At 42.5% G+C, this 15,351-nt stretch overlaps 1 protein-coding gene across 3 annotated transcripts in view; it reads right to left on the bottom strand.

Moving 5' to 3' along the window:
- The window catches only part of prdm11 (PR domain containing 11), a 175,969-nt gene extending 163,802 nt beyond the window's left edge, over nt 1–12,167 (bottom strand). The window contains exon 1 of one of the 3 annotated variants that reach the window (XM_087996777.1): nt 11,629–12,167. In XM_087996777.1, coding sequence (XP_087852903.1) covers nt 11,629–11,671 — 43 coding nt within the window. In that variant the 5' untranslated portion in view covers nt 11,672–12,167. Of the gene's footprint in view, nt 1–10,398; nt 10,743–10,925; nt 11,298–11,628 lie in introns of those variants that run through there. The other 2 variants (XM_043706243.2, XM_043706242.2) reach the window with 2 other exon arrangements.
- Nucleotides 12,168–15,351: the final 3,184 nt, after the last annotated feature.

Genomic DNA, 15,351 nt, shown 5'->3' with positions numbered 1-15,351 from the left:
TATCTCCCCTGAGTCCCACCCCCCCACCTTACTAGTTTAAATCCTCCCAAGCAGTTCTAGCAAATTTCCCTGCCAGTATAATTAGTCCCCTTTCAATTTAGGTGCAATCCGTCCTTCTTGTACAGGTCACTTCTACCCCAAAAGAGATTCCAATGATCCAAAAAATGTGAATCCTTCTCCCATACACCAGCTCCTCAGCCATGCATTAATCTGCTCTATCCTCCTATTCCTGCCCTCACTAGCTTGTAGCACTGGAAGTAATCCAGATATTACTACCCTGGAGGACCTCCTTTTTAAATTCCTGCCTAACTCCCTGTAATCTCTCTTCAGAATCTCAACCTTTTCCCTTCCAATGTCGTTGGTTCCAATGTGGACAATGACCTCCTGCTGGCCCCTCTCCCCCGTGAGAACATTCTACACCCTCTTTGAGGCATCCTTGATCCTGGCACCAGGGAAACAACACACCATCCTGCTTTTTCTCTGCTGGCCACAGAAACGTCTGTCTGTACCTCTGACTACAGAATCCCCTCACACAACTGATCTCTCGGAAGCCGACGTACCCCTCGTTGCATTACAGCCAGTCTCAATACCAGGAACTTGGCTGTTCGTGCTACGTTCCCCTGAGAATTCATCACCCCCTACATTTTCCAAAACAGCATACCTATTTGAAATGGGTATATCCACAAAAGACTCCTGCCCTAGGTGCCGACTTCTCTCACCCTTCCTCGAGTTGACCCATCTATGTGATTGTATCTGAGACCTTCCCCCCTTCCTATAACTGCCATCCATCACATACTGTTGCTGTTGCAAATTCCTCATCACTTCTATCTGTCTCTCCAACCGATCCACTCGATCTGATAAGATTTGCATCCAACAGCATTTATGTGAAACCTTGATCCAAAGATTTTTCCAAACACACTCCCCTTTCCTCCCCATCCGGGGACCCTTTCAACCTAAGCTCGAAACTCGAGGAGAACATCAGTGAGAGGTGGGCGAGGGCCACTTTTTTTTTTGTTTTAGCAAACGAATACAATCTGCTTCGATAATCTGTTTCACTAACACTCGCTTTTCAGGTCACCTCTGTATGGCTTCTTGAAGCAATTGGTTCAAACTGAGAGCACCGTCTCTTTCCAAGGAACCTGTGAAGACTGAATTTTAAGGTTAGATCTATAACAGAAACTGAAACACCTGATCAGCGGATGCAGACACTCTATACAGTCAACACAGGAATTCTTGGACATCATCAGAAATATACACATAGACAAGGAAGAAACTATGGTCTCATTCGATGTAACGGCACTGTTCACCTCTATCGACAAAACCCTAGCCAGAAAAACAATAGCCAACCTGCTGGACATACAGAACAGACAACAAGACGGGGAACCTAACAACAAAGACAGCATACTCAAACTACTGGACCTGTGCCTCACAACACACTTCACATTCAACAACCAAATAAATGAACAAATCAATGGCACACCCGTGGGCTCACCCATCTCTGGACTCATAGCAGAAGCTGTAATGCAAAGATTAGAACAAACAGTCTTACCGCAAATTCAACCCAAACTCTGGGTCAGATATGTAGATGACACCTTTGGAATCATTAAAAACACAGAAATAGAAAACACACACCGGATCATCAACGCCACACTCTCAGGAATCAGATTCATTAGAGAGGAAGTAAAGGACAACCAACTCCCATTCCTAAGCGTGATGATACAGAGAACACTGAATGGAGATTTCACCACAAAAGGTATACAGGAAAGCCACACACACAGACCAAGTCCTGAACTACGAAAGCAACCACCCCAACCACACACAAAAGTAGTTGCATCAAGACACTGTTCAAAAGGGCCACAACACACTGCAGCACACCAGAACTGCAAAAAGAGGAAGACCACCTCTACAATGTATTCGCCAAAAACGGATACCCCTGCAATTTCATCAACAGATGCCTAAGGGAAAGACAACAGAATGAGGACATGCCATAACCCAAAGGACTAGCCACGTTACCATACATCAAGAACATTTCTGAACTGACAGCCAGACTGCTACAGCCACTAGGACTCATAACAGCACACAAATCAACAGCCACTCTCAGACGACAACTCACCAGGACAAAGGACCTGATACCCAGCATGAGCAAAACCAACGTTATTGTACAAAATCCCATGCAAGGACTGCACAAAACACTACATAGGAAAAACAGGAAGACAGCTACCAATCCGTATCCATTAACACCAACAAGCCATGAAACAACACGACCAGCTATCCTTAGTAGCCACACACGCAGATGACAAGCAACGTGAGTTTGACTGGGACAACACTACTATTATAGGACAAGCCAAACAGAGAACAGCCAGGGAATTCCTAGAGACAAGGCACTCATCCACAGATTCAATCAACAAACATATCGACCTGGACCCAATATACCGGCCACTGCAGCGGACAGCTGGAACTGACAAACGGAAGCGGCAGAGACAAACCACTATAAATGACGGAGGAAACATCACAGAAACGCTTCACAGGAGGCTCCCAAGCACTGAGGATGTCACCTAGACAGGGGACGAAACATCTGCAACACAAATTCCCAGCTCGGCGAACAGAACCACAACAATGAGCACCCGAGCTACAAATCTTCTCACAAACTTTGAATTGGTTGTGAACTTCACTGTTTGTTAATTTTCCCAGATGCACTCCAGCGATACACGAACTCAACAGCAAAGGCAGTAACTGTGCAGGTTTCTTTTCTCGCTCTCTCTCCTGCACTGTCCTCACCATGTGCTTCCTTTGTCTGCTCTTCTCCCTTTTAAACTGCTGTTTTGACTTTTTTTTTCCAAAGTTCCAAAACAATGCAACAGCATATAAAACAGTAATTGCTGCTCCTAGAATTCGAGGAAATCACCTCCAACACCTAAAATATCTCAAAAAAAAAGCAGCTCTTACAGCCAGAAATTTTTCCCGTCCTCCATCTTGGATTACCCAGAATCCACTCTGTGGTACAAAGATCCTGTATAAGAGGGACGGGTTCCACCTGAATTGGAAGGGGACAATATCCTTGCAGGGAGTTTTGCTAATGTTACTTGGGAGGTTTTGAACTGGGGTTTCGGGTGGGAACCAAAGCAATAGTGACAAAAAAAGACTGAGGCTGGTACATACAAAAGGGGAGCAAGTCAAAGCAAGGCAGATCATCTTGTTGGGATCATAATATAGGACCCCCAATTGTCAGTGAGAAATTGAGACGCAAATATGTAAGGATATCTCAGTTATCTGTACGAATAATAGGGTGGTAATGGTAGGGGATTTTAACTTTCCAAACATAGACTGGTACTGCCATTGTGTAAAGGGCTGAGATAGAGAAGAATTTGTGAAGTGTGTACAAGAAAACCTTTTTGTTCAATAGGTAAATCTCCTACTAGATAAAGGAGCAATACTTGACCTTCTATTGGGAAATAAGGCTGGGCAAGTAACTGTGGTGGCGGTGGGGATCACTTCAGGACAAGTGATCATAATTCTATTAGCTTTAAAGTAGTTATGGAAAAGGATAGAATTAATCAAAAGGTTAAATTGGACTAAATTGACATTTATGTCAAGTTTAGACAGTTGAGATTGAGTGAATCCATTGAGGAATATCAGAACAGTAGGAGCATACTTAAGAGGGAAATCAGGAGGTCAAAAAGGGGAAATGAGATAGATTTGGCAAATACAGTTAAGGAGAATCCAAAGAGATTCTGTACGTATATTAACAGTAAAAAGAGTAAATAGGAGAGAATAGGGGCCCTTAAAGATCAACATGGAATAATAGGAGATGGCTGAGATATTAAATGAATATCTCACATCAGTATTTACTAGGGAACTTAGAGAAACAAATAACAATGTCTTGAAAAGAGTTCATATTATAAGGGAGGTGCTAATGATCTTAAAACGCATAAAGGTAGATAGACCCTTGGAACCTGATCAGGTATTTCACAGAACTTTGTGGGAAGCTGATATGATTTAACTTATTGTTCCTAAGTACACATGCTCCTAAGTACAGTGAAAAGTTTTGTTTGCCGAGCTGTACAAGCAGTTCATAGCAAACAAGTACGTACAAATCATATGGTTCTTAGACAGAGTGAGGCATACAAGCTTACAGCTGCACTGCCGGTGCACAAAGCAAGCTTGAAATTAGAGAGGTCCATTCAGCAGTCTGATATCAGCAGGAAAGAAGCTATTCTTGAATCTTTTGGTGCATGTTCAAGCTTCTGTATCTTTCACCTGATGGAAGAGGTTGGGAGAGATGGTTACTGGGGTGGAAGGGGTCTTTGATGATGTTGACAGCCTTCCTGCAGCAACATGTAAATGGAGTCCATGGAGGAGAGGCTGGCTTCCATGATGGTCTTGGCTGTACACACAACTTTCTGTAGTTTCTTATGGTCCTGGACAGGGTAGCTGCCATACCAAGCAGTTATGCACCCGGACAGAATGCTTTCTATGGTGCATCTGTAAACCTCTCCGATCTGGCTCCAAGAATGTAGAATGGGGTGTGTCCTCAAAATACCTTCCTGAAGTCAATGATTCGTTTCTTTTTGTTTTGCTGACATTGACAGAGAGATTGTTATCATAGTGCTTGGTGTTGTGGTACTATCTCCTTCCTATATTCTGACTCATCATTGATATCCAGTCTACAACAGTGGTGTCATCAGCAAACTTGTAGGTGGCGTTTGTACGGAGTTTGGCTACACAATTGTGGGTGTAGAGGAAGTACAATAGGAAACTAGGGAAGAGTTTGCTGGACGCTTGCTGAGATATTTGTATCATTGACAGCCATGGGTGAGGTGCCAGAAGACTGGAGGTTGGCTAATGTGGTGCCATTACTTAAGAAAGGCTGTAAGGAAAAGCCAGGTAACTATAGACCAGTAAGCTATGTCAGTGGTGGGTAAGTTGTTGGAGGGGATTCTGAGGGACAGGATTTACATGCATTTGGAAAGGCAAGGACTGATTAGGGAAGTGTGTGTGTGTGGGAAATTGTGTCTCACTAACTTGATTGAGTTTTTTGAATAAGTGACAAAGAAGATTGAAGAAGGCAGAGCTATAGACATTATACACTTCAGCAAAACGTTAAACAGAGACTAAAGTTCTGCATGGTAGACTGATTAGTAAGATTAGATCACAATGGATTCAGGGGGACCTGGCAAACTGGATACAAAATTGGCTTGAGGGTAAAAGGAGGTGGTGGTTTAAGGTTGCTTTTCGGACTGGAGGCCTGTGATCAGTGGTGTGTCCCAAGGATCAGTGCTCAGCCCACTGTTTTTCATCACCTATGTAAATGATTTGGTTTTGAAAATCGGAGGCATGGTTGGTAAGTTTACAAATGACACCAAAGTAGGTGGTATAGTGCACAGCGAAGACGATTATCTCAGAGTACAACCAAACCTTGATCAGATGAGCCAATGAGCAGCTAGAGTTTAATTCAGATAAAGTAAACCAGGGCAGAATTTGTACAATTAATGGCAGGGCCTCGGGAAATGTTGCCAAACAAAGAGATCTAACGGTGCAGATCATAGTTCCTTAAAAGTGGAGTCACAGGTCAAATGAATGAAGGTGGTGTTTGGCAGGCTTGCCTTCATTGATTAGGACATTGAGTATAGGGGTTGGGTCATAATGTTGCAGCTGTACAAGACATTGGTAAGGTAACTTTTAGAAAACTGCATAAAATTCCGGTTGCTCTTCTAAAGTGAAGATGCAGAAAAGATTTACAAGGATATTGCTGGGACTGGAGAGTTTGATTTAAAAAAGACCTGAGGGGCAACTTTTTCGCACAGAGGGTTGTGCATATATGGAACAAGCTGCCAGAGGAAGTGGTGGAGGTGAGTACAATTACAACATCTAAAAGGCATCTGGATGGGTATGTGCTCAGGCCCGAGGGATAAGGGCCAAATGCTGGCAAATGGTCAGATTTGGATGTCTGGTCAGCGCACAGAAGTTGAACCAAAGGGTCCATTTCCATCCTAAATGACTCCAGGACTCTTAGTTAATTATTGTTCTACAAATGTCTTGGCACCAGGATGTTTTATGTTCAAGGACTAATAGCTAGTTGGATGTTGCATCGGTCAATCAAGGGAGGACCAGTTCTGGCCAGCCAATCACACAAAATTGGAAAAGAAAGAGAAAACAAAGAGTGACTGGCACTGTCTGGGTTTTGGGCAGGAGCAAGTTTTTACGTTGGAAGCTGGTTTAGGCGATTTTCTTTATGTATTTGCAGTCTGTAATTATTTTCCAGTTATCAATAGATTGAAAGTTCCAGAAAAGAACCCAAATCTAAGAAGTAAGTTAAAATCTTTACAGCTCTGCAAAAGCTGTTTGTATTGACTGGTGGCTTAGGAATTCAAGCAAGATATACATTCCGTGTGCCTGTAATACAACCTATCAACCAACAATTTCATGAGGCATACCATTAACTGTTTCAACAATGATCAACTGGCAATTTTTTAAAAATCCCTTAACTATCGGCATTCGAGTGGAGATTTGTGACCAAAGAAGATTGGTCTTTGATCACATATTAATTAGGATACCCTGCTGTTCATCCATGTTCTGTAATTGTTGAGACCAATGTTTTTTTACTTAATTTTTCTCATTTTTGGTATGGAATTGTGAGCTGAAGTTGAGAATCGAACATTGAAAAGCCACTTGTTTTGACAGAAAAGACAAGCAAACATGTTTGCATATAGAACTTGCCTGAAAAGATAATTGCAGGTTAATTATTGTTCTAAGAACACTGCAGATGTTTCAACACCAGGATGAGTTATGTACAAGGACTGGTAGTTGGTTAGATGTTACTTTGATCAATTAAGGGGAGGCTGGTGCTGGCCAGTTAATCGCAGAATGTTGAAAAGAAAAGGGAAACCTTAGATTGAACAAGTTGTGATTTTTTTTTGCCAGATGGCTATCTGCCCAAAGCTGTTGGATTGTGAAGCTGTGTTGGAGTTTACTCTCTCTAATTTTATAAACAATTGTTGAATGTTTTGAAAAAATAATCCCAGTTTATAAGAAATAAGTGAATATTCCTTGGAACCTGCTGAAAGTGGTTTGCATTGACTGGTAACTTCGGAATTCATGCAAGATGTGTTTGTAATACAAGGCATCAATCAAGGGTTTTCAGAAGGACTTGGTACTCATTGTTGAAATGGTTTTCGAATTAGCCAATACAACTGTTAGTCTTTTTAAAGTATCCCTGAAATGTGTTTGTCTGTGCAGGGGTTACAATTAAAGAAGATTGGGTTTAAATCGTAGATCTTAATTACCTCATTGTTTAGCTTTTAGGTTAGTTACAGTAATAAAACAAATTTGTTAATTTCTGATTAAGTTACAACCTTGGTAACTGATAACTATCATTTCTTGAAGTATGGTTAGGAACAGTTGGGCAATTTTGAGTCAGTAAACGTCTTAAGTCCATTGTGTTGCAAATCCAGTGATAGTGAGGCGGATTTTATTTGCTATCCCTTTGAGGTAACAAGATCAATGAATTAGATGAGAGGACTGAGTGTAAAGTATCCAAGAATCTAAACAGGTTAATTAAGTTCAAATATGTGGCGCTAGAAAAGCATAGCAGGTTAGGCAGCATCCAAAGAGCAGGACATAAGCTACTCATCAAGAATGTGGGCTTTCTCCAAGGTAAATTAGTTGGCAAAAACATGCAAGAGGAACCAGTGTAGGAACCGTGAAGATATTCATTTCAGAAAGAATAGAAAACAGAATATTTTTAAGTGGTAAATGTCAGTACTCAGAGGGAACCGAATGTCCTTGGATATAAATCACTGAAGGTTAACACAGATAAACAGGCAATTAGGGAAGCAAATGGTATTTTAGCCGTTATTACAAGTGGAAAAGTGTAGAAGACTTACATCAACTACAAAGAGTATTAATGAGGCCACTTCTGGGTAATGTCTGGAGTTCAATTCTCCTTGACAAAACATTTTGATTAGAGGGACTGAGCAATGGTTCACCAGGTGGATTTGCTAGCTAAGGGACTGTCCTGTGAGAAGCAACGGAATACTCTTCTAAATTTTAGCAAATTTGTGAACTAAGAGGTGACAGAGACAACTATTTCCTACACCTTTCAATTCTGAAGTCATACCAGTCTTGAAACCTTCACTATTTCTCTCTCCACAGATGCTACCAGATTCAGAGTTTCTCCAACATTCTCTGTTTAAGAGGTGATTTCTAGTGTATTTATTAGGTGTAAGAGGATATGACTGAAACATAAAATTCCAAAAGGACTAGTCTGACTTGATTCAGTGAGGAGGTTTCCCAATTTGAGGAGTCTGGAATTGGGGGTCACAGTCTAAGGATACAGGGTAGGACATTTTGGAGTGAAAATTCAAAACATTTTTTCACTTAAAGGGTTGTGAACTTGCAGAATTCCCTATTACAGAAAGCCGTGAAAGAATGTCACTGAATATATTCAAGATAGACTGATTTTGTTTCGTGGCATCAGGAGTATGCACAGAAAACAGGAATATGGCATTGAGATACAGAAATAGCCATGAGCATACTTAATGGCAGAGTAGACTCAAAGGTCCTGGTTTTGAATTTTCTCTCTCATTTAAAATGTATAACATTTTTAAGGGGATCAATAAGGTTTTTATAAGGAGGATGTTTTCCCTGACTGGAGAGTCAGGAACTCTAGGTTACAATCCCAGAATAAGGAGTTGACAATTTACAGCTGAGATGAGGAGAAACTTCTCAGCTACGGCTCTTTGGAATTTCTCTCCAGTGTGCGAACTTTGGCTCAGGTGCAGCAGTCTCACCACTAAGTCACCAAGTTCTGGGTTCAAGTCCCACTTGGATATGACTCAAGGTTAATTCTCTGATGCAGTACTGAAGGAGTACTGCCCTCTGATGCACTGCCTTTCAAATGAGATATTAAACCAAGACCTTATCTACCCTTCCAGTGGGCAAAAGGTTCTGTAACATTATTTTGAAGAGGAGCTTTGAATTATTTCAGGTGTCCTGGAGAATGTTTATTTATTCCTCAAACAATAGCACAAAAATAATGGTTTATATGATCATTAACACATTATGTAATTGTGTACAGCAAATTCACACGGTGTTTGTTCCATTACACCAGTGACTAAAAGACCTGATTCACCATGAAGTACAGGTGTCCAATGGGTATAAAAAGCACAAATAAAAGTATTTCTTTCTTTATTTTACCCCCATAGAGCTGAGCATCTACTGTCATTAAATATATTCAAGGTAGATATTGCCAGATTTTTGTATGTTTTTTTATGGGATACAATGGTCATAAAGGAAGGAAAGGTATAAAATGAGTCATAATTCAATTGAATTGCAGACTTGGCTTAAAAGGTGGAATTCTTACTCTTCCTTATGTCCATTCTGACAATATTTGGTTGTGACAGAGCTGCCTTGAACTTGTACCTCCCAACATCTCCCATCCCATTCACTTGATGCCCTAAATTAGTGAAAAAAGAAAACTTGCATTTATTTAATTCAGCGATTATTTAGAATTCTACATATTCAGTGGTTATAGAATCATGGAGTAATTTATGACATATGCCACACAGCTTCTCAAGTCTATGCATGGTGCCAGTTCTCCATGGAGCAATCCAATGAATCTCATTCCCGTAGCTACATTCTTGCAAAACCTACAGGCTTATCTCCTTCAAAAATGTCTGGAAATCATTGAATATTTTCACTCCCACTGCCTTGGTGCACGACGAATTAAAAGTCATTTCCATTCAGCTGAACCGTTAACCTGCATGATGCTCAACAATATTCAAAGAGTTCGGTGTAAAAAATGCCATCTGCACCCACCGAAACAGGTTGAATTATGAAACCATGACCGAGAAAGAAAATCCCAGATCCTAACCTCCACAAATCAGGAGGTTCATTTTAACAACAAAAAAGGTACAAAATCCAAACTCATGATGTCATAGGGATTGACCTCAACAGTGCACGGCGCCCGCCTCTCAATGACGCCACGCGCGTTCCTTTCCGAGCCCTCCAGCTCGTCTCCCCATTGGTTCGTTCCGTTGTCAATCACGCCGCCCTTGCCAGGTTTTCGTTGAGCGCTGCCTTTTTCCCCCTCCCCCCCCACAACTCCCCTCCTGGAAAGTGGGCAACCATCCACAGCCATTGATTAAACCAGATTCTGTGTCAAAAAAATATCCGCGAACCCTTTCATGTACTCAACCCAGGATTCCAACAAGGGGAGGGGGTGGTCAGAAAAAAAAGGTCGAGACCGCAATCGCTTCCTTTTGTTTCTTAGAAAGACAGTTTTCAATTACAAAATTAAAACAACCCCATTAAATTGCAATTGCTTAAACGGCAGGCACTTGCAAGCTTGTTCTCTCAGCGAGCCATTTTTGTTTTGTTTGGCTAGTGCGGCTCACTTACCTCCGCGAAAACAAATTGATGATCGCTATGTAAATCCTCTCAACTGTTTTTTTTAAATATTTTCTTAGAAAACAAATCGTCCGTGCCGAGTAACGTGGGGTTTCCGTAGGCGTCAGTCCACGTCGTTGCTTTTGGCTGCTGCAGCTGCAGGTTTCACTAGTCAGAGGCGAGGAAGAAGTTGTTTGCTGATGTTGGGGATATATTTTTGGGGGAGTCTCGCTCGTCTCTTTGCCTTGACCACCATGTTGCAGGAAATGACATGTAAAAGTTGAAGCGGAAGAAAGGAGACGAGACCCTCAGACAACCTCTGATCGGCGCAAACCACACAAAAAGTTTGGCGGCAGGCAATTGGAAGGGCGAGCCGCAGGGCAGAAGAGTTTATTTACCTGACAGAACACGTAGAAGTAAATTAGAGAATGTATTCGAAATTATTTCCCCCCTCCCAAAATTGATTTAGAATATACGTGTGAAACGTGGTAAAATTAAGTTTTCATTTTAAATGTATTTCATAAGGTAATCTGCCTTACTTTAAAACGACCCCGATGTAATTTGGTTTTGTTGTTCGGCGATCTGGTTTAATGTGTCACCAGGGTTGTCTTGGGACTGCTGCGTGACACGGGGAGCCTGCAGGTCCCGGGCTGCGGCAACCTCCCCACCACAGACACAGAGTGAGATCCGCCCGGCTCCCGCTCCCGCACCACCACAACAACAACAACTGTACCGTACCACCAAACGGTCACGGCCTATCCACGCCCACCCAATCAAATAAAAACAGGGGATCTTCTCCCACCCCCAGGGTCACCAAAGGTCAGGGGATCTTCGCCTTCTCCTATCGCAACGGTCACAAGCTGTAATTTTTCCAACGCTCAACGTTCTCAGGGTGTCAACCCCCCCCCACCCCAACGGTCACGGGCTGTCACCCTTCCCGCCCCCAACGGTCACGGGCTGTCACCCTTCCCGCCCCCAACGGTCAAGGGCTGTCACCCTTCCCGCCCCCAACGGTCACGCGCTGTCACCCTTTCCGCCCCCAACGGTCACGGGCTATCAACCCCCCCGCCCCGCCAACAAAAGTGTCCCCGGTACAAACGGTTACAACTTCACCCTGGACTCACGGCCATCTCCCCCATGATGAGTGATGCTTCCCCCCCCTTACTGAGTAATCCAACCACAACTATCAAAGGGTACCCCAACCCCACCTGCCTGCCAACAGTATTCAAGCACACACATTACCTGGCCTCGCTGGTGATGTTGGCGGGCTGGTTCCCCCATCCATCCTGCTGCTTTCGCCATGTACTGCTGACAGTACCGCTGTGGTCACTATTTGGCATTGCTAATGGGTGCCGTAATCATGGCCCACCCTGGAGCTGCTCACGGTTGTGGTTAATCCCTTTGCCCCGTGCTGCTAATAGTCACAGTCAGCCCGTGGCCTTGTGCTGCTAACGGTCTCAGGCTGTCTCCACCACGCTGAGTCAATCTGGCCCCGTTTTGTACTTGATAACCGTCACAACTAACATCGCACACCCAGATAACTGGGCATGGTCTTGCTTTGGGCTGTTAACGGGTTTCTGTTCAAGGTCACAGTCTCCCACTTTCTGTCCATTCCACTTATCATCTTCGTAGGCTTGTAAATAAATCTTACCTGTGTATGTGTATACACAGGTTAATGACTTGTTTGTTTTATGATTAAGCTTTTGCTTATTACTTGTAGATCGATTGTGACTTTGACCCCGTAGTTCTGAATGATTAAAGCTTAAATCCTAAAACATCCTGTGTGTCTGGGCACAATTTTACTGATTTTTTTTTTGTTTCTGTTCAGTTGGAGGATGTGGGTTATCGGATGTGTGATTGGTGCCTTTTGACTTCCTTAAGATAGCCAGATTGGTCTTGTAATGCGAAATGAGAAGCTAGGCCAGGAAAGTAAGCAAATTGGCATCTGGTATTTTTGAACAAAACATCTCATATCTGGGAGTCTTGTTCACAAACTTATGCCACAATGAATCAGCAAGGACTGTGTGGATGCTGAAAGTTCAATAAATGTCTTGAGCTTTCCTTAATGAGCAAAGAGAATCCGGATTTAAAATATTGTTGAAGTTCAAAGTTTGTGAGAAGATTTGTAGCTTGGGTGCTCGTTGTTGTGGTTCTGTTCGCCGAGCTGGGAATTTGTGTTGCAGACGTTTCGTCCCATGTCTAGGTGACATCCTCAGTGCTTGGGAGCCTCCTGTGAAGCGCTTCTGTGTTGTTTCCTCCGGATTTTATAGTGGTTTGTCTCTGCCGCTTCCGGTTGTCAGTTCCAGCTGTCCGCTGCAGTGGCCGGTATATTGGGTCCAGGTCGATGTGTTTGTTGATAGAATCTGTGGATGAGTGCCGAAAAGGGCCACAACACACTGCAGCACATCTGAACTGCAAAAAGAGGAAGAAGAACACCTCTACAATGTATTTGCCAAAAACAGATACCCCCGCAATTTCATCAGATGCCTCAGGGAAAGACAACGGAATGAGGACATGCCACAACCCAAAGGACTAGCCACGTTACCATACATCAAGAACATTTCTGAACTGACAGCCAGACTACTACAGCCACTAGGACTCATAACAGCACACAAACCAACAGCCACTCTCAGACAACAACTCACTAGGACAAAGGACCCGATACCCAGCATGAGCAAAACCAACGTAATGTACAAAATTCCATGCAAGGACTGCACAAAACACAACATAGGACAAACAGGAAGACAGCTAACGTATCCATGAACACCAACAAGCCACGAAACAACACGACCAGCTATCCTTAGTAGCCACACACGCAGATAACAAGCAACATGAGTTCGACTGGGAAAACACTACTATTATAGGACAAGCCAAACAGAGAACAGTCAAGGAATTCCTAGAGGATGCACAGATTCTATCAAATCTCAGCAAACAGAACCACAACATCTTGTTGAAGGTTAGATCTATGTACTAAGAAAAGCACAACTTGAATAACTGGGCAAATGCGTGACAGATGACATATAATGTGGACAAATGAAAGCTTATCCAATTTGGTCACAAAAACAGGAAGGCAGTTTATTATCTGAATGGTGATAGATTGATAAAGCAGTAAGTGCAACTAGTTGCTGAAAGTAAGCATGCAAGTCAGCAGATGGTGAAGACGGCAGTGGTATGTTAGCCTTCATAATGAGAGGATTTGAGTGCAGGATCTAGGATATCTTGCTGCAATTGTGCAGGGCCTTGGTGAGACCATACCTGGAATATTGTGTAAATATAAGTATGTTGAATTTAATGACAGTTTAGATTAGATTACTTACAGTGTGGAAACAGGCCCTTCGGCCCAACAAGCCCACACTGACCCACCGAAGCGCAACCCACCCATTCCCCTACATTTACCTAACACTACGGGCAATTTAGCATGGCCAATTCACCTGACCTGCACATCTTTGGACTGTGGGAGGAAACCGGAACACCCGGAGGAAACCCACGCAGACACGGGCAGAATGTGCAAACTCCACACAGTCAGTCGCCTGAGTCGGGAATTGAACCCGGGTCTCTGGCGCTGTGAGGCAGCAGTGCTAACCACTGTGCCACCGTGCCACCCACACAGATAAAACACACAAGTATGACAAAAACATACAATAACTACAAGAAACTCATTCCTTTCCAATAATTCTGCCTTCTTTTTAACAACTGGTTGATGCTGAATGAGATTGCTCAGCACCTGTGGTCATATTAGATGCTGAGTTAAGCTTTTGATCACAATATGTTCCATGACCAAGGCCACTTACTTCTGCCCAACTTTACCCTGTCTCAGCTCATCAGCTACTGAAACTTTCACACATGCCATTGTTACTTCAATGCATTCCTGGTAAACCTTGATACCATTTAATCTTTGCAATCTTGATCTTATCCAAAACTTAGTTTCTGTTTCCTAACTGTGCCAAGTCCCATTTACTTCTCACCCTCGTACTATATTGTTTCCTGCTCCAGCAGTGTAATTTTAAAAACAAAGTCTCATCCTAGCTTTCAAATGTCTCAGGAGTCTCCCTGTGTAATCATCTTCGGTATCCTCAATTGTTTGTTACACAACCAATAGCAACTGTGCCTTTAACTACCTAGGCCCCAGGGATTGGAAATCACTCCATCATCCTCTATTTCTTCTTCCTCCTTTAAGCCATGATTTGGAATTAGAGTGGACAAAGTTAAAAATCACACAACACCAGGTTATAGTCCAACAGGTTTATTTCGAAGCACTAGCTCTCTAAGCGCTGCTTCTTCATCAGGTGGTTGTGAAGCAGGACCATAAGACACATAATTTACAACAAAAGATTACAGTCTCATGCAGCTGAAATGGTATATTGAACAAACCTGGATTGTTAAGTCTTTCATCTTTTAGAATGAGTTTGCTGGTTTCAGTTCTTTAATATGTAAATCCCAGGACTTCTTTTAAGTCACATTCTCAAGATAAGTACATCTCAGCTCAGACAATGCCTTAAAATTGTGAGGTTAGAGTCTGTCTGTATATCAATCTTGAGTCAGAGTGGTTCTCTTTCCAAAGTGGAATTTACAGAATGTTACATGGATTGACTGCTTGCAGGTTCTGCATGAGACTGTAATCTTTTGCTATAAATTATGTCTAATGGTCCTGTTTCACAATCACCTGATGAAGAAGCAGTGCTTCAAAAGCTAGTGCTTTCAAATAAAGCTGTTGGACTAAAATCTGGCATTGTGTCTTTTAAGACACTGCTTAGGTCATGCTTTGGGTCATCTCTCCTGTTATCTCCTTACTTGGTTTGATTTTAGTTGATAATCAGTCTGAATTACCCTTATTATATTAAAGGTGCTATATAAGTTAGTTATTTTTGTAGGTGAGTTTCCACAAAGAACTGCTGTTTAAAGAGATTGCGAGTCAAAATTTTATTGAATACAATAAGTAGATTATGTTGCAACCATGTTTGTCAG

Source organism: Chiloscyllium plagiosum, unplaced genomic scaffold (genome assembly GCF_037043375.1).
Source record: "Chiloscyllium plagiosum isolate Xiang-an unplaced genomic scaffold, Cpla_swu_hap1 HiC_scaffold_18, whole genome shotgun sequence".
In the NCBI taxonomy this organism is placed as follows: Eukaryota; Metazoa; Chordata; class Chondrichthyes; order Orectolobiformes; family Hemiscylliidae; genus Chiloscyllium; species Chiloscyllium plagiosum.
This window is presented reverse-complemented; position numbering and strand designations above follow the sequence as displayed.